General features: G+C 46.3%; 1 protein-coding gene across 3 annotated transcripts; it reads right to left on the reverse strand.

Moving 5' to 3' along the window:
* Positions 1 to 102: 102 nt before the first annotated feature.
* On the reverse strand, positions 103 to 18,568 carry LOC132083116 (serum paraoxonase/arylesterase 2). Of its 3 annotated transcripts, XR_009419898.1 has the most exons (11): positions 18,440 to 18,568; positions 14,600 to 14,670; positions 9,275 to 9,330; positions 8,566 to 8,731; positions 7,337 to 7,463; positions 6,316 to 6,516; positions 5,641 to 5,722; positions 4,997 to 5,125; positions 3,744 to 4,087; positions 1,356 to 1,431; positions 103 to 928 (listed from the first exon to the last, which is right to left on the reverse strand). XR_009419898.1 is itself a non-coding variant. In XM_059487663.1 (9 exons), the coding sequence occupies exons 1-9, from the start codon at positions 18,511 to 18,513 to the stop codon at positions 3,929 to 3,931; spliced, it is 1,065 nt and encodes a 354-aa protein (XP_059343646.1). In that variant the 5' UTR covers positions 18,514 to 18,568; the 3' UTR covers positions 3,418 to 3,928. The 3 variants fall into 3 exon arrangements, 1 of the variants encoding a protein (XP_059343646.1); XR_009419897.1 differs by lacking the exon at positions 1,356 to 1,431; XM_059487663.1 differs by lacking the exons at positions 103 to 928; positions 1,356 to 1,431 and having other exon boundaries at positions 3,418 to 4,087.
* Between the last annotated feature and the right edge of the window lie 322 nt (positions 18,569 to 18,890).

Here is an 18,890-nt window from a genome sequence, read left to right on the forward strand (position 1 = left end):
TGTGTGTTTAAAAGATCTAGATTTATTTTGTTACATAAAAACATTTTACACTCAAGTGTAGATTATTTATAATGGGCATTGAATACATTCAAAGTACAGCAGTTCTTTTACTGAATATGTTTAATAAGTCTTCTATTTATTTGATTTTAGTAAAGCATTAAGTTAGGGAAAATCGAAGGGCACAGACTGTGCAATTTGTGTAGTCATCTCAGTGGATTTACATCTGGCAGAATCTAGGCCAAACACTGTGCACTTAATCTGTCTAACCCAGTTTATATTTCCCAATGACTGAATCATAAATCTTACCTTCCACTAATACAGGCACCACCTGCAAGAAATAAAGAGAATCCTCAATCATAAAATTATTCTCTTAATTAAAATAGATATACTAAGATGCTCTGGGCCCACAACTGACATGTAAAATGTGTCTCCCCAGCAGCTCCCTGAGCCTGGAGCCATCTGTACATATGTCTTTCCTTTTGTGCAAGTTGTCTCACACAGCTGCAGCCGGGTTTCAGAAATGCCCAGAACTGCTCCAGTCTCTACAGCATGTTAAACATGATGGGTTATGCCCTCCTTGGGCTGGCAAGCCTGGATTTTCCATGTGCAGGTCACTTGGCAATTGGGAGGGCAGGCTTGAGCTGCATCTTGCACCCTGCTCTTTCTGCCCCGAGGCTGCCAGGGGAAGGAGCTGTGGCCCAGCCTGGCTCTTGCTGCACAGCACCCGCTGGCTGGCTGGGTCCTGCCCTGCTCCAGCTCCCAGCTCTGCCCTGCATGGCTGGGAAACCTGGGAGGAGGTTGGCAATGGGCTTCCTGCCCTCCTGGCCTCAGGGCAGATGTCACTGTCAGGAACAGCAGGCAGCTGGGATGTCTCTCCTCTCAAACGCTGTGGGAAAAGGTAAGAGCCCTCACTGGCCCATGGTTCCATCTGTAGGCAGACCAACAGGAAAATCTTCAGTACAAAAGCAGTTTAGAACAGGAAAAAAAGCCAGTGATGAGTGAAGACACTTTTGATTTTCTGAAAAGCCAAAACCAATTAAAAAAATAGAAGTTTGACAAGATCGGACAACATGCAGATTTGCTCATTTGAAGATGTTTTAAGCAACAGTAAAATGTGAGAATAATGTTTTGGTGGGTTACTTTTGCACTGCAGAGGGAAGTGGCTGTTGCCCTTCTACAACCAGAGAGTAAATCCAGGACCTGCAGAGTGACTGATTGGCACTTCAGCTGTGTCACTGCCACTGATATGGGATGTAACTCTTTACAACATAGCAGTTCAGAACAAAAAGTGGCACAATCCTAGAATAATCACTTTAGAATGCCAGTGCAGGCCACTGATGAGTGAATAGCCCAACCTCTCCTTGCTGTGAGAACTTCCTTCAGAGCAGTTCTTTCAGCCTGGGCTCCAGGAATGACATCTGTTCTTCATAGCTGAAAATGGATTACAAGTTCCTGTCAGAAAGTACACCACTTAGGAGGGAAGCTGAAAGTGTCCTGCAGGGAGAGAGGTTGCTAAGGAAGGAGCAGGAAAGCCAGAGTTAGGTAATGCCAAAGTTCTGCAAAGGGAGGAGACAAAAGCTGCCCTCATTCAGGGCTGGCTCTGCTCTGTAGAAGGGTTGCACACCATGGACAGCAAAAGCCTCAGAACTGTGATTCAGACAGATGAGTCCTTGTCACCAAAGCTTCATGGGCAGGCAGTGAAGCCTGGGCAGGGCTCAAGTCCCCAGATCAACGGAGCATTTTAGAGAGGAGCTGCAAGCACAGTTTGTGCACAGACCTGCTAAGGGACAAATCAATCAGCTGTGTGATTTACTGGCACACAGCTGCCCCTCCAGCCATCACTGAGCCCTGCAGCCGGTGCTGTTGGGGTACAAAACACCACAAAGGGCAGGGACCACTGTTGGTACTGGGTGTGTGTGGGTGCTGGCCATGGCAGCAGAGGGAAGCTGCTGCCTTTTGGAAGGCCCAGCATGGACTGGCTGTTCTTCAGCCTCCCACAGCTCTTGTGCCCAGGGACGTGCCTTGCACCACGGTGGCTGTCAGTGGCCATGTGAGGCCTTGGGGTGAGGCAGAGGCTTTGTGGGAGGAGGGGATGTGGCAGGACCCACAGCCCAGTCGGCTGTGCAGAGGGAGCGGGGTGACACCATCCTTCCTGTGCAGCAACACAGCCCCAGCACTGGCTTCCTGCTCATTAGAGCTCAGGAAAGGAGCAGTTTCTCTTTCCCTACCACTGGGTGAAAGCCATTAGGCTCATTAGAAAGGAAAGGTGCAGGAGCCAAGAGGTGTCAGTACACACATTTGCTGCTCAGGGCCCTGCTCACCCAAACCTCAGCCTGCAGCACTGCCTCTTCCCAGCCAGAATGGCAGAGCACAGACAGAGGGTTTGCACACACTCCACATCCTATCTCAGTGTCTGGGCCACTACAGAGCAGGTTATTTGGTCTGTCTTAAAGGCAGAAGCACTCCTGTGTTTTCTGAACTCTCCATGTTCTGTTCAGACCAGAGGGGCTGTGGCTGTGCTGGAGCAGAGGCAGGAGGAACGGCAAAGCCAGCTTCGCAATCAGCACCCAGGGACTGGCTGCTTCTCCTCCCATGATTGCACTTCAGGAGCAGGCTTTTTTCTGCACAGTGGTGGAAGAACTGCAGTGAGGAAAATCTACTGCACAGCTGAAGGATGCAGAGGGGCTTGTGGCCCTCAGGGATATCTGCCTGGTGGCAGCATTTGGAGGGGCTGCCAAGATGCTGGCAAGGGCCAGTGCAGGCAGGTGCAGGCACAGTGGCAAGCCCAGCAGGAGAGATCCCACATGTAACACAGAGCCTTCAGCTGAATGTCAGCAACTCTGAGAAAACTGGAGAGCTGATCACAGCTGGGAACTCAGAAAGTGCAGCAGGAGCTGCTCTGAGGGTAAGGGCATCTACACTAATGCAAGGAGAGCTCACTCCATGAGCTCCAGCTTCAAAGGACACTGAGTTCAGTTCATTGCAAATGCTGCTACATCAGCCCAAAAACACTAGCTGAAGGAAACCTGGGGGGCTTCTGGCAGTGCGAAATGTCAGTAACTGATGCCAGGTAAACCTGAAGGGCTGCCTGGTGCACGGCAGTTTAACTTCCACAGCAGCTGAAGTTAAACACAGAACATGTGTGACCATGGCTTGGGGGAATCACTGCACAGTGCCCAGAAATGCTCCCTTTGTAGTGACAGACCACAGTAACTGCTAATGCACTTCCTGCTGAAGGTGTGCAGGAGATGTTTCCCCACTCTTTAAGAGAAAAAAAAGATTTTCTAAACTCCCTTAGAAAGACCCATTGAGTAACCTCTCCAAAGTGATGCCTTACTCTTTTCTCATAGGATTAAAACAAATTTATGAAACTGAAGTAACACTGGGAAATGGCTTTAAGGGGGAAAAGGAAATGAATGAGACTGAAATGATATTTATTCTCCTTCCAGTTATTTTGGAAGCATTAGGGAAAGCCAACAGGAAGGTTTGGAAGAAAAACCCCTAGCACAGTCCCTGGGAAGGCCCAGGGGTCAGTGACAAGAATGCACACCACACTGGTAGTCAGCAATTCTCATTTACAAAATCAGTTTTCTCATGGGGGGAAAAAACAACCGAACAACAATCCAGAAATCCAGCCAGCACATAGCTCACTGTCTGACAGTTTAGTCAATCTGAAACTGAACTTCAATTCAGTGTTAACAACATGGGGTCCTCCCCATTACACAAATAAACTAATTTCTCACCTTCAATTCCATGTCCTTTACTATTGTGTAGAAGTCTTACTTTGGAGAGGAAGGCTAAAATACATTTCCATTACTGTAGTTAACCTTTATTGGAACAGTCTTGTTGTTAGCAGATCTAGTAGAACCTAAGCGCGTTCCCAAGGAATGAAATCCTTTCCACAGCAGCAGGCCTTGCCCGTGAGGAGCTATAGATGACAGAAGAGGGCTCTGTGGAAGACTGTGCCGATGAGCAGCTTTCCCTGGTGGGTGGATGCCACGGAGCTGCCCTGCAGCACGGAGCCGTTGTCAGCGTAGACGCGCGTCACCACGGGCTGCTCCGAGAGGATGCTCTGGATGCGCAGCACCTGCCGGGGCGGGGAGGTACAGCTGTGAAATGGTCACAGGTGAAAAGGCTCCGGGGAGAGGGGGAACACCAGCATGTTAGCTTAAACAGATCAGCTAGGATGACTAGCTGCTGATAATGGCAGCCATGTGATTCCTCTGAGAGGGCCTTTAGTGAAACACAGATTTTTTTTTTTTAATGTTGTTGTGCAACATCTGTAAGGAAGTCAGGTACTCATCCCCACCACTAGGAATGTGCACATTTTTTTCCAGACTAAGAGTTAGTTCATATCTTCTTATTTTCATGTTTTTCCCAGACAGAGTAAGCAGCTGCCTAGTATCAGAAATCTATCGCTATTGAACAGGGTCATTTTGAGAAGTGTCTTAGAGGGAGCTTCAGACAAGGCTGAAATCCAATGGACAGCAGACAGCTGCACTCGTAGCCACCATCACCCCAATGCCAGTACCTCACTGATTTCATAGAAAGAAGAATTACAGTGTTACCTACAGATGAACCACACTTGCACAAATTAATCATTCCTGTGGAAATGTTTCTGGTCACACTTTGCACTCAGTCAATTATGTTCAGTTTGGCAAAGAGGTGCTGGCTCAGTAATTAATGCAGCTCATCAGAATCTGTGTGCACGTCCACAGCTGCACAGAAAGCAGCCTGAGGAGTCCAGAGTGACTGAGCTACTGGTTGGAAATTATTTAGTCGCTGCCCAAGGATCTGAATAGGTGTTTGTTAGTGAGTATATGCTGCTCAGGCTCTCACTTGAGAGCAGAAGCCAGCTTGGTCTTTGCTTTAACAAAGGCACTTTGTGCCAGGCACTTTCTATGAAATGCAGTTAAGTTATACCAGCATGATTTGAACAAAACAACTTTCCAGTACAGACATAGCCAAGACACCAATGATGTCTCCCAAAAGGCACCTCAGATGCAGGAAGATTTTCAGGATCATAGTGGAACAGCTTCATCCCATTGGGATGACATCCTGTCCAGATGTCTCCAGTGTGGGGGTCAATAGACAAGTTATCGACCAGCGTGTCCAGCTGCAGCGTCTAGCCAACACAGAAAAAACAAAAAAATTAAATCTATCAGAATTCCTGGAAGGAAATTACAATATAACCAACAGACTTGTCTCATCTGACATAATTTAGACTGGTTTTTTTTTAAATAAATACTTCTCCCCCCACTTCTGTCTGTCTTTTCCCCTGGTATGCATCCTCCCCACCCCTGTGCTATGAGGAACCTGCTTGCTGCTCTGGGCTTCCCCCATCAGTTCATGCACACCTACACCTCTCTGTGGATGCTTTCAGTGCTCTGACCCACACTGCCTGAGGCAGACTCCCACTACAGCTCCACAGCATACCCAAGGATTCCTCCCTGTTGTTGGTGGGAGGGTGGGAGATCAGAAGCTCTGTAATGGGGTGTGCAGACACCTCTGCAAACCCACAGCAGGAGCCACCCAGACCAGAACTTTACAGATGATCATGCTGAAATCTCAAGCATTCATCAAAACTATTCTGTCCAAAATCCACATTTGCCTCTTTTTTACAGAACAGCAGCACCTTACCTTCACATGGGTTAAACTCCAGTTAGCATGTTTTTCCATGACATGGACATTGTGATCCAATACATCTGCAATATAGATGTACCTTCAAAAGGAAGAAAAGCACCTCAATATATGAGTAGACAGACACCAAAAGTAGACAGTTCCTCCTGTGCAAGCCCACACACCAACAGACATTGCCAGCCAGCCACAGGGCACTGAAGCCAACCTGCTGAGGTGCCAGTGTAGCTTCACACTGTGCCAGTTTTCCATTATGACACTGAAATAAGCCTTGGAACTGGAAAATCACAATTTCAATATATTTTTTTAAATCACCTGTCCACACCACAGGAGTGGTTGGTTCAGTCATGCAGGTGTAGGACTGTAGAGCACTCCCTGCTTGCAGAAACCCTGCCCCATTAATCCTTGCAAGCAAGACACACAAACTCCTGTACCAGCTGGTTAAAATACAGCAACTGTTGACCTTGCTGCCTATAAAGTACCACACAATGCAGCAAACACTGCTGCTCAACACTGAGACAAAACTTGTGTGCTACAAACACTCTGCATCACTTGTGCTGCACCTTGCCTTACATGAACCACTTCAGACACCTGACCACAGAGGTACCAGGTGTACAAATGAAGATCTCCAGATACTTCTATGTGACAAAACAAAATCTAATGTAAATAGAAACTTACTTTCTATCAGGTGAAATGTTAATTCCATTGGCTGAATAAAACCCAGATGCTACTTCTTTAACTTCTTTTGGACTGTAGTAAATGACATTTGACCAGGTTAAACCCAAGAACATTTCTAAGAACATCAAGAGGAACTCAGAGAAGTAGTGGTCATTGGTAGCATAGAAGCTGTCTGGTCCCATGGCTACTATGTCATTCACACTAAAAAACAAATGAAGAGAGAAATTAAAAAAATAATTAAATGAGAGGTATGAAGTACCATTTTAGGATTGCCCAGAATACAGTCAGGACATGGCCATCAATACCATAAAGAGGCTGCAATTACAGATGTACTTCAAGTAGTCACCAAATTATTTAAATCCTTTTTACTTCTATTTTCTATGAGCCAGGACAGTGCAGTGCTGAGACCTGAAGAGGGCATAGGGCATGAGCTAGAGATCTGGCTACCTGTCTATAAGTACATGGAAATATTTTTTTTTATTATTAGTAATACTATTAGTAGTATTATTAGTATTATTTTCTTTTTCATTACATTCAAGTAGAAATCAGAGAACAGGTAGGTGTTGTGACAACCTAATCAATCTGGCTGTTTATTTTACAATCATATTGCAGTAGGACAGACCAAAATATTTTTGTATTAAAAATAAGAAAAACAGAAAAAGGTAAATGTATGTTTATTTTTACAGTGTAGGATATCCAAACAAAAAATAAAATATCTGGAGACTCATATCTGCAATGACCTGAGTGTGGGTTACATGAGCAAAAGAGAAATGGATGCCAAGCTAATTCACTGGCATCAATCACAGCCGCGCTTAAGACTAATTTAGTGATACAACTATTAAAAATCTAATTTAGAGAATAGATTGGAGAAACACTGCTTTTGATTACACAGATAAGAAGTAATCAGTAAGAGAAACAGGGATGCTGGTTAAAGAGAAAATATATTAACAATAGCCTAAACGCAAAAATCGTCCTACATTGGATTTCACCAGTGCAGCCTGATCTGTATTTGAGTCAATACCTTGTCAGAAGGTCATGTCGAATGGTTTTCAGGTGCACAAGAGAATTGTCATCTTCTACAAATTTAAACAACTCTACAGTGCTCTTCTGGTGGGGATGGTTCACCACAAAGAGGTACACGGTGTCATCTTGAAAAAGAAACGGAAGCAGCTGAATTCTCTGCCACAGTCTGTGTGTGTGAGCAGCCCAGCCCTGAGGCAGCCTCCAGCACAGGGCACAGGCTGGGCTTGGGGCATTTGTCTCATGGCTCTGCAGAGGCACAGGGATGAGTACCCACATCCTGCAAGATGCTCTGCAACCAGACCCAGACCTCCAGCTGCTTTTCTCCCAGGCTGGCTCTACAGGAAACTGCTTTGTTAATAATAGATTTTTGTTATTTCTTCCAAGGAAGAAAGAAACCACGACCTCATCCTTATAGCTAAGCCACTGGGTTTTGCTATAATCTGTGAAACAGCCCCAGTCAGTTGGAAGAAGGGTTTGTGGCCAAGGCAGTTTGGGCTCTTGGGTTTGTCCACCACATCCCCGGCAGAGCGGAAGGAGCATCCCTCTCCTGCATTCTGAGCAAGGCTGCTGCCCATCTGCCCAACCCTTCTGGCAGGACCCAAATTAGCCACCACTGATTTTTCCAACACCTTCCCTTAAAGGGTGACTGTATGGAGATGCAGGTCAAGCTGCAGCAATTGTTTTCTTTATACTAGCAGTTTTACCTGCTCTGCTAAAGCCCCCAGTGAAAGGGTAGGGAAAAAGATCCTTTATTGGTAGTCAGAGCCTGATGTAGGAGAACATGCCTTGGAGAAGAGAACCTGGCTTGGCCAAAGAGTAACAGGGGTTTTGGTAATTTACAGAGAGATGATAATTTACTGTTTTGCCACAAAAGTTTCCATTCTGGGCACTACTAGTCAATGAAGGATGTATCTCCTCAAAACACTTGAACCCAGCATGAAACAGACATAAATATAAAATCAATTTTCTGTGGTTTACAACCCTAAATTTTACCATGTTTTTTTTCCCTTTAATATCCAGGATATCCTTGTTTCAGACAGACTGAAATTATGTGCAAATGTGTTTCCCTTAGCAACTGACATTCAGAAAAGGGCAAAACAAAGGTAAAAAACCCCAAACCTTTTTGTCTGCCAGCAAGAACCACCATGGGGGTGCAGGGCAAGGCTGCAAAGGAATTCCTGACTGTGTTCTCTAGGCTGATATTGGCCACCATCTCAAGCTCTTTACCTCTGTCTATATAGGTGCTGATTCCATGAGGGTTGAACGATGCCAGATCAAACCCTCGGCTGATTCTCAGTTCCACTGCTCTGGGATTGTCTTCATTCAAATCCATCAAAAATATTTCACCTGGCTTATCCGGAGCAAAGCTCATCAGTCCTGGATATTTCAAGCCCTGTAGAAACCAAACATAAGAAAATAATTCCCAGATAAAAAGGTAAACTAGAGCATGACAGGGCTGAAAAAGCCAGGGCCTTGATCAGACTTGCAAGCACACATGAGGATGTCCCATGGCCAGCCACCATAATTGCAAAGAGAAGGTTGAAAACTTATCTCTTGAAGGCAAAAAAGCAATCAGGAACAGCAAAACCAATACATAAAATTTGGGGTTTTTTTTAAGTTAGGGAATTAACACAGCTTCTTAACACAGCAGAGACATTTCAACATTTCAATGAAGTAGCATGAAAGAAAGCCAAGGTTACGTGGCCAGGTAAGTCACCTGTGGACAGGACACCTGTGTCAGAGCCAGCAACACCACCTCTGTGTCAAGCAGCATGCTGGCTGAGGGGGATGACAGCTAAGCCAACACAAGACTGGGCTGCTCTTTGGGAGCCAGTCAGACCTGTAGAAAAGAGCCCCTCGTGCTCCTTTCACCCATGGCTTCTGCAGGAAAGGAAGCAGGCAAGCCCCAGCGTGGGGAGGTGGCATGGGCACTTACAGAGCTGATGAAAGCCAGTCCATTGGGAAGTATATCGATGTCTTCTGAACCAGTTTCTGCAAAACAGAGACAAACAGGGGGTTTCAGGTGACATCAAGCATTTCCCATTGAAAAAATCTTCTTTTAAGTACAATTCCAGCTCTCATGAATGACCCTTTCTGGTATGACTGCACACACGATGATGTTTGGTGGAAGTTTGGCCACTGAATTAAAAGTGGTAGCAGAAGACAGCACGTTGGATTAGGAAATAGTACTGGGGTTCACCTCTTTTGGGGCCCAAGAGTGCCCCTGCAGTGGCCAGGCAGTCTCCTCCCCAGCTCCAGCTGCCCCTAGATGTTGTGAGGTGAATCACCAGGTGTGGGGTGAATCACCAGCTCCTGAGGATGTGTTCTGCAGCAAGCAATTAGTGTGGGCACGGAGATTCCAGGGTAGGACCATACCCTGACTCAGGCCTCAGGCTTGCATAAGGCAGCTGTGGGAATTGTGCACACTAATTCTCCTGATTGAGTTCAGACACTTCACAAAAATGGATTGCCAAATATTTAGTTAAAGCTCTCAAGTGACAGAGAACCTACTATATCTGTAACAGCTAAGGGTTTTCATAGTTAGACCTCACTTTCAACTACAGGTAATCACTTCCAATATTGCCAGTTCCTGTAGCTCCTGTAATATTTTTCCCTTTTAAGAAAGGAAGATAAAATAAAAACTCTTTAGTAAGAACCATTGAGCAATTTTAGGCTTTCATAAAGCACTTTCCAAAGAGCCTTTAGTCCAATGCTGAAGGCTGTTTGCCATCCCACATTTCCACCTCTTCCCTGAGAACCCTCCCCTCTTTTCTCCAAATCACCAGCAAAACCAGCATTCCCCACAAGTCATTTTCCAGATGATGAGGGAAACCACTCAGGAGCAGTTGCTTAGAGAAAATTCTTCTGCAGATTTTCTTTATCAGAGCCGTCAACACAAGGTTTTTCCACCCAGCTTGTCCCATATCCCACACCCCCTCCTGCTTTGCCATAACCACGTGTGAGCCTGCATGGCTCATACAATCCCTTGCACCTCAGCACCTCTTCCCAAGGAAGCACCTGCACATTTGAGCAGGGTTTGCTGTTTGCTTTTAAGCAACTCCTATTTATCCAAGCACTGGTTTGCCTGGGTTGTAATTGATCCTGGGATCACTGGCAGCCTCTGTGGAGAGGAACCAGAACCCCAAATTCACCCATCCAGGAAAGTTCCTCCTCAGCTCAGCCCTGGGAAGATGCAGAGGCACAACTTCTCACTTCTGGCCAGGGCCAGCTGCTCCTCAGCCTCTGCAAGTTCCTGCTCCATCCCATGACAGCAATGAGCAGAGTATCCCTGCCTTCTGAAGAGCAAAATATCTGAAATGCATTTTGGGAGGAGTCAGCTGTTACCCCACCCTGGGTTTTGGTTCTGAATTTTGACTAACTCAAGCAGGAGACAACATCTGCACTGATGTGTCCAGAAATACTTAGAGCCTGTATTTACCAATTAAAGTTTTGAATTTGGGCTTTATTTTTTCCTTTTTTTTTTTTTCTCAGCTCAGCTTACACTCTGGTTTGAGCCACAAACTCCTTTCCCTTGCCCCAGTCTCTCCAAGCCTGGGTTAATTTATAAAATTGGGTTAGTGGTAATTCTCCACTTCCCAGGATTGCTGCAAAGCTAACAGCATAAATAAATGCTGAGAGGCTCAATTGCCATGGTGACATGAGCTGGACAGACAGCTTTTACTGGCAGCACACACTGGTGAGTGAATAAACAGAGATATAATCATTTATCGCTACTGAATCGGCGAGGCTGCCAAGCAGAAATATGAGCAGGCTAATTGGGAGCAGATCATTAAAAACTTTCCAAGTTTCCAGTGGAAGGAGCACACTGAGAGCCCTGCACCCAAGTGCTCCAAGAGAAACTGCCCAGCAAAGCACATTTTGGGCGCTCATGGCCGGCTCCTGGAATGTGTGGGTGTCAGGAGGGCAGCGGAATGCTGACTCAGCACAGCCCTGCTGATCCAGCGCCGGGCAGGGGCTGCAGGCACACGGCAGGGATGCTCAGGGACTCTCTGCACGCCCTTCTGGGAGGGCTCTGTGCTGCTGCAGGCGCCCTGTGGGCCAGGAGAGTCAGGAGCTCACTCCTCAGGCATCACTTGTATGCACTCTCTGTTGTTTAACCGTATCACTGAGCCCAGCTTGTCCATGGCATTATCTGAAGAGAGGTGGCATTTAAGAGAAATTAAAAGATAGTGTGAAAAACTGCTGCCTACTCTAGAAATGTTGTTCTTTATTCTTTATTTGTTGTTCTTTATTTCATCTTAGTATGATGTATTCGGCAGGTGTATCTAACAAAAAAACCCATCTGGGTTTCATGACCAAAAGTGTGACACCGTTTTGCCCACATCCCACGAACTGTTCCAAGATGCAAGTATTTCTAGCAACTTCTGTAGTAGCTTCTTGAACTTTGGGAATTAGTACAGGAGATATAGTTAGTTTAATATAAACCAGTAACATGATAAGGCATAAATAAACCTCAGAAGCTGGTGTTTATTCTACAAATACAGCCTTTCCTTTATATTTGAGAATGAGGCTCAGGACAAGCTGCAATTTTTGTTTGTTCAATGTTTGCATCTGTGCTTATATTGCACAATACTTGAAAAGCAGAATAGATTAAACTCTTTAGAAAGATACAGAAAAGATGCAACTGTGCAGAAACCAAAAGGTCCACTAGAGAAATCTTCCATTTACTCTGTGTTTGCTTCCCTTACTATAAATCCATCACTTATATTTCACAGACTGTACCAGAGGTCTGCTCCTCCATGTACAGAATGGATAGATTAAGATTATTTTGCTCAGATCCAGATGATCCTGCTCGGGGATCTATGTCACATTTAAGAGTTCAGGAGGACTGATTTAAACATTAAAATAAAGACAGAATGTTTATTCAGCTTTATCCTAGCATTTTAAAGGAAAAAGGCCCAGGAGGTCAAGACATCCATGCACAAAGACATCCTAAGACAAAGTCACCCACACAAGCAACCTTACAGATCCAAGTACAGCAGAGCCCCATGTCTAAACAGTACTACCTAGGCAGAATTTAAGCTTTAGGGGTCCTTGGTCACCTTGAGTGATTTAAGACCCCTGGTCACAGCAAATGAGTTTTAGAAGACATTTGAGTGAACATGCCAACTTTTCAGTTTGCACAATCCTTTGTTACTTCTCCTTCTCCCACACTGGGCCTGCTAAACTAATTCTTGGCATTTTTATTTTTCTAATGAGCAGTAAACTGCACAGCAAAGGCAAGGCAAGGTGCAGTTCTCTGTGTGAAGGGGCAGCATGAGAGGAGCCAGCAAGAAGCAGAAATGAAGCTCTGTAAATGGATACACTGCCTCTAAGCAGAGACAGGTTCAGGTTATTAGAAATAACCTAATCTGCATGTAAATGTCAGGCACAAAAACCAAGACACTGTTCAGAAATGAAACACAACTCTATCTGTCTTTTCCAGGTTTCCTTCTTTCCTCAACAGAACAATCATATTGCAAAAGAAGTCTTATAATGATTGCAATATTGATATGCCTAAAAAATTACTGAGAAAATATTTTATATTAATTACTGCCAAACAAGCATCATTCGTAGTCTTGTATGAGTAAATTACAGCTTAATCTAGAAGACCTGGAAAATTTTTTCAATGCAATTTTTTCTGTATGTATTTTCAAGCACAGTAACTCTGCATATACACATTCATAGCAGCAATTTGACTTTATAAAGATGTTTGAATCCTGGCACAAGGAAGAAACAAGATTTATAACATTAACTCACTGACTCAGCAAGCTCATAGGCAAGGTTGTAAAAGCTCATCCAATGACTTTTTACACATGAAAAATCTAGACAAATTTCAACATAATTTCAGCCATTTCCAAAAATACTAAGGAGGGGAAAATTCTTAGCCATCAAGCCTGCATTGAGGTTTTTTGGGAGAATGGGAGACACAAAAAACCAATCCATTTCAAAGCTATCAGTTTTATAAACTGGTTATCCTAAGTGGAGAGAAAAAAACCAAGACATAAATATTGCTGTGTGCTAAACACACTGCCCAAAGTACAAAGTCAACATTGGAGCCACTCTGTTAAACCTCTCTGCAAACCAGACTAGGATGACAAACACGACCTCTCGCTCTTTGGAACCCACAGCTGCATTGCACAACCACGCCGAGCTCCCGGCACTGCGGCACCAGGCGGCTCCCAAATATCCCAAAATGTGGCACTAAGGAGGGGCAGCCTGGCTGGCCTTTAGCAGCCACTCCTTCCCCATGTGCCTATGGCCTTCCCCGAAGGTTTCCACCTGTGAAAAATGTGAATTTTATGACTGGCTTTTCACAAATATTAAAATGAATATGTGTTGTGGTAGAAAGTAATGCCGTATTAATTCTCCTAAGTAGTGTGTTAAATATAGTTTTAGATTATAACAAAATGTTAAAATAGAAACTATGCTGTGTAGGATACTTTTTTCCTAAAGAAAGGACTTGCACTGGGATAGCAGTCACAGGACACCTAAATCTTTCAGAGAAAGAGAATTTATTGCTCCATGATCAGGAGAAACAAACTTCTTTCCGCCTCGCTTGGATAGGATGATGCTGTTAGGAATATGAGGAAGAAGTTGATGATGACCAGACAGAATACTATTTCGAATGGAATTTATGCATCATGTATGAGGTGTATGAATATTCTACAGGCTACTGTTTTTAAGGGTTAATCCTTTGTTAATGGGTGTCCTTTTTCAGGCTGTTCTGCCCAGAAAAAGGTACCTGGACGTCCGTAACTCTTTGTTTCTCTTGTCTCATATTGTCCTAATTCAAATTGTCCAAATTATTATTACTCTAATTGTATTACTATTTTTATAACCATTATATTACTATTAAACTTTTAAAATTTTAAAACAAGTGACTGGCATTTTCTGCACACCCTTGCAGCATTTCCCATCTCCAAGGTGTAACCAGCTGACAGCCTCCTGTAGGTACCAGCCTGAAGAGCCAGCACACCCTCATCTGAAAGCCAAATCATTTTCTAAGTGACTTAGCAAAGAAGTGTTTGCAAGGTACTCAATTTTAAGAAAAGGAAAAGAAACTTAATACTGACTTACACGCAGCTAGTTTTTCAGTACTATTTTCTTCCTGCAGTTTCTCCCTATCTCCAAGTCCAAGCAGCAAATCAAAGTCAAATTAGCACTTTGTTTTTGGGATCAGGCTTGGAAGCTGGCTTTAAGAAGCCATTACAGAAGAGGCTGGTCAAAAGCAGTGCACTCAGTTATTTTGAGCACGTACCGATGCCTTTAATGAGCCGGCAGTTCGGGAGGCTCACCGGGGCTACTTCCCGTGAAGCGTTGAGTCTGCTCCTGCAAGAGGAAAGAGCAGGGTTAAACAGCACACAGCCAGTTTGAAAACAGGTAACTTTCCTAGTTTTCAGCTTTATTGTCTGCCACATTGCAGCAACAAATCAGCCATAAAATACTGAATAAGCAAACTCCAGAACCAACAACAGCAACCGCTCCAAATCACTGCAATGGTTACACAGACCACGGATTAAGTGATTCCTCTACTGTGAGTAACTTCAGAAACTTTGTTTTGTGCACGAGCTCCAGCAACAAGCTTTCATGACCCACTGCAGCTCAGATGATAACATAACCACACTTTCTTCAGGTTTCAGACACCTAAATATAGAAGCACCCTGCAGTTAGGACCAACATTTCACATGAGGAGAGGGCAATCTTCTACTGCAGCCCACTGCCTATTTTTGGTGACCAGGCCACCAGCAGCTGCACTTTCTTCAGTTTTTGTCTACATTCAAAGGTTGCAAGGCAGGAGCACTCTTTCCCTTACAACAAGCAGGAGTTGGTAGTACAGTTTTCAGCAATTACCCTGTGCCCTCCTCTCCACTTCTGGTAATCACCCCAAGCATTACCCTTCATCAGTGCTTATTTCATTCACAAATGTGCATGAAATTCCACCTCTGGCTCATAGTTCACTGGAAAAACAGATACAGACAGGCAGACACAAGTTCATATTTCTCTGCTCCAAGTTTGCAAATCTGCATGAGCACCACCTCACAACAACCAGGAGGTTTGATCATGCTGGTCTGCAGTGACACAAGAAAATATGTTGAATTTCTATGAATTCTAGTGTGCTAGAATAATTTTTTTTTTTCTGCCCAGAAGGAAGCATTTAACCTAACCTAGTAACTCTTCTGCATGACTATCATATGCATATGTCGAGGCTATTGCTGCAAACACAGGAAATTCTAAACGCAAAGATCCCATAGCAAAACGTTGCCATGTTTATGTTATGGTTTTAGGCATAAACATAAAGTAAACAGCAGTATCAGTCAGTGATATGAAAAATATGTGATACAGTTGAGCACTACGTGGTATGCCAGTCCTGCATTTTTTTAATCACTTAAATATGAATTGTAAATTGCTTCAATTTTGTATCACTGACACAGTTTGTTAAGATAAGGCCAAAAGAAAATAAGAAAAAGAGTAAAAAAGTGCAGACAAGTGCAAAGGAAAGGAGGCAAGTTAAACCCTCCCAAGCCCTCTCTCCCAGCCAGGAGAACTGACAGATCACGATGCTGGCTGCCAGCCCACAAACAGCGCAGGAGGGATCTCCCCCTGCTGCCCCCTCACCCACCGGCATCCTGGCACAGCCAAACCCACCAAGCCCTCCAGGGTGGCTCAGGGGGATCCTGCCTGAAGCTGCACTGCTGCCTGCTTAGGGTTTTTCCCTTCCCTATTTTCAGCAGCCTTTCCCAGGCAGGCTGGAAGCCACCCGAGCCAAAAGCACAGCAGGAACTCAGCCAGCAGCCAGCAGGGGATGATGATATCCCGACAGCATTCCCAGGGAAACACTTCATGGGCTGGAATGAGAGTAATTCAAAAGGACACCAGTCACAAGCCTGCAGCACATATAGAGCTTTTCCAAAGTGTGTCAGTTTATCTACCTCAGACAGCCCCAGCCACGCAGCCAGATGGCCCAGATTACCAACTGGCCATACCAAGAACAGCCTGGAATATGGAGGACCTGCAATATGTGCTGGATGCAACTTCAAAGAAAGCAAGAGTTTTTGCCACTTGGTGCAAGTCCAGTGCATGGCACCTTTCCCCTCAGTTTCTCTTTCCAGTTTTGAGTCCTCCACCTGCTGCCCTACTTCATGGGACACAGACCACAGGCCTTCCCTTTCCTTCAGAAGGAACCCGTTCCATATTCAAAGACCTCTCTCTCTTTTAGTTTTCTTCATCTCTAGACTAACCAATCATGAATCACTTGGGATTTGATTCTGGGGTCTTTTAACAAATTCAGAAGGAACTACAGAAAGTCTTTGCTGGATTCTCGCCCTCTGGGTAGGGGATGAATAAAAAAGACCCTTGGCAAGAGTGAACACCACTCACAGTTTCTCCTCTCAAGACTGTGTTAAATTACTTTTAGAGTACTTTGTGATCTGAAGTTGTGTGTTTCCAAACTTGGCAACTGTCTTAAGACTGCTGGTACATTGCAGTTTGCAGAAAACAGCACACAGGGAAAACCCACAGAGAGCTACAGAGACAGGGGGATCCTGCTTCTTCATGGAGATTCTCCTTTTACAGATTCCTAATGTTTAATTTGTTCATTCAGTTTGAAGGAGAGGTGGAGTCCTCTGCTCTTCACAGCACATTGAAATGGCTCACCCCACTAAAGCCTGGGAGTATCTTCCAGTTCTGCTGTCCCAGTTTATGCAACTCCAGGACAGGAGGGCCCTGTTACCACTGTGTCTATCACCAGTAATACTCATGGTGGCTTTAAGGCAGCCATCATCCATGCCACACGCCAGAGTCCAGACAGTAAAGCTCTCCTTCTGTAATTAGGTACAATTACTATCCACACAAAGTTGAATTAGCTGGATGTCATTGCTGAAATCAGGCATTTGGAGTATTGTGAATGTAAGCAAAATTATAATGACTTAGCCACCTTCCAATACAGTAATTCAGCATCACTTCTGTGACCTGAAAGGACCAGTGACACATTTGGGAGCTTTCAGGACGGAAGCTGCTGTGACACCAGTGTTCACATTCATACCTCATGGCATGAGGTGTGTGATAGGGAGCATGACAGGGCTGGGTATTTCAGCTCACAGCCAGTGAGGTCACAACTTAGGATCACCACAGCCTGGGCTCCATCACAGGAAACCTCATGTACATAGGGGCTACTGTTATCCAGAGGTCAGCTTTGGTAGAGCATAACCCAAGTGTCTGGCAAACTATTTGGAGTGACTGTTCGGCCAGTCGGCAGGAGATGAGGTAAATTCAGAGACAGCGCTTTTGGCACATCTCTGTTAATTGCAGGCTCTATAAAAACACAGGTACTACCCCCTGCCCCTGGGCACTTTCTTTGCTTGTCCCCCTTGCTCCCATCATCCTGGGGAGGATTTCACATGCACTCAGTGCAAAGGGCATTTCCGCTGCCCAAATGGTCCCGAAATTAGTTCATGCCGAAATCGGATGAAAAGGGCATCATGATGGCTGTATCTTCTCTGGCAAAAAACGGCTCCCTTGATAATACTGACGGCAATGATGGACCCTTCCCCTCTGGCTGGCACTGCACAGGCAAGGACAGGTGTTCGCTACGCTGTACCCGGGCGCTTTCCTTCACCTCCGGCCGGGAGGACTCGCAGCTCCCGCCGCCGCCGCCCGGCTCAGCCCCGCACAGGGGGGAGCTCAGCCCCGCACCCGGGGAGCTCAGCCCCGCACCCAGAGGGCTCAGCCCCGCACCCAGAGGGCTCAGCCCCGCACTCGGAGGGCTCAGCCCCGCACAGGGGGGAGCTCAGCCCCGCACCCGGAGGGCTCAGCCCCGCACCCAGAGGGCTCAGCCCCGCACCTGAAGGGCTCAGCCCCGCACCCGGAGGGCTCAGCCCCGCACCCAGGGGAGCTCAGCCCCGCACCCAGAGGGCTCAGCCCCGCACCCGGGGAGCTCAGTCCCGCACCTGAAGGGCTCAGTCCCGCACCCGGAGGGCTCAGCCCCGCACCCGGGGAGCTCAGCCCCGCACTCGGAGGGCTCAGCCCCGCACCCGGAGGGTTCAGCCCCGTCCCGCTCCGCCGGCACCGGGACCCGCGGCTCTGATCCCCGCTCACCCACCGGAATGCCAGCAGCCGCTCGGCCACTAAGGCTGCCGCGATCCCGACGAGAGCCACCGCCAGCAGCTTCCCCATGGCCGCTCCCGGCTCGGCCGCGTCCCGTCCCGTCCCGTCCGTGCGGTCCCGTCCCGCCCCCGGGGCGCGGCGCTGCCTCCCCGCCCCGCCCGGCCGTGCCCGCTCCCGCTCCCGCTCCCGCAGCGCTGCCCCGCCAGACCCAGCTCGGGGCCGGGCAGCGGCTCTCGCAGGCTCCGTGCTACGGCTCCCCTGGGAAAGACAAGTGTACCAACTTCCAGCTCCGTTATAGACAATGTGTGCGTTGTACAAACATAATAGTGTCAGACCAAGGCTGCGTGATGCGGAATGCGCGCTACTCCGTGTACACCTCTGCTGGGATGCACACACTAATATATAGGTGTACACTCACACCAGAGTTTCCCCACGAATGATGTTTC

This window comes from Ammospiza nelsoni, chromosome 1 (genome assembly GCF_027579445.1).
Source record: "Ammospiza nelsoni isolate bAmmNel1 chromosome 1, bAmmNel1.pri, whole genome shotgun sequence".
Lineage (NCBI taxonomy): Eukaryota > Metazoa > Chordata > Aves > Passeriformes > Passerellidae > Ammospiza > Ammospiza nelsoni.

What these genes read in the sequence shown, in the direction of transcription:
- LOC132083116 (XM_059487663.1), bottom strand. Translation starts at nt 18,513, where the DNA reads ATGGGGAAGCTGCTGGCGGTGGCTCTCGTCGGGATCGCGGCAGCCTTA. An exon ending in GACTGGCTTTCATCAGCTCT is followed by an intron (nt 8,732 to 9,274) that starts GTAAGTGCCCAT and finishes TGGTTTCTACAG; the next exon opens with GGCTTGAAATATCCAGGACT. An exon ending in CGACATGACCTTCTGACAAG is followed by an intron (nt 6,517 to 7,336) that starts GTATTGACTCAA and finishes TTTGTTTTTTAG; the next exon opens with TGTGAATGACATAGTAGCCA.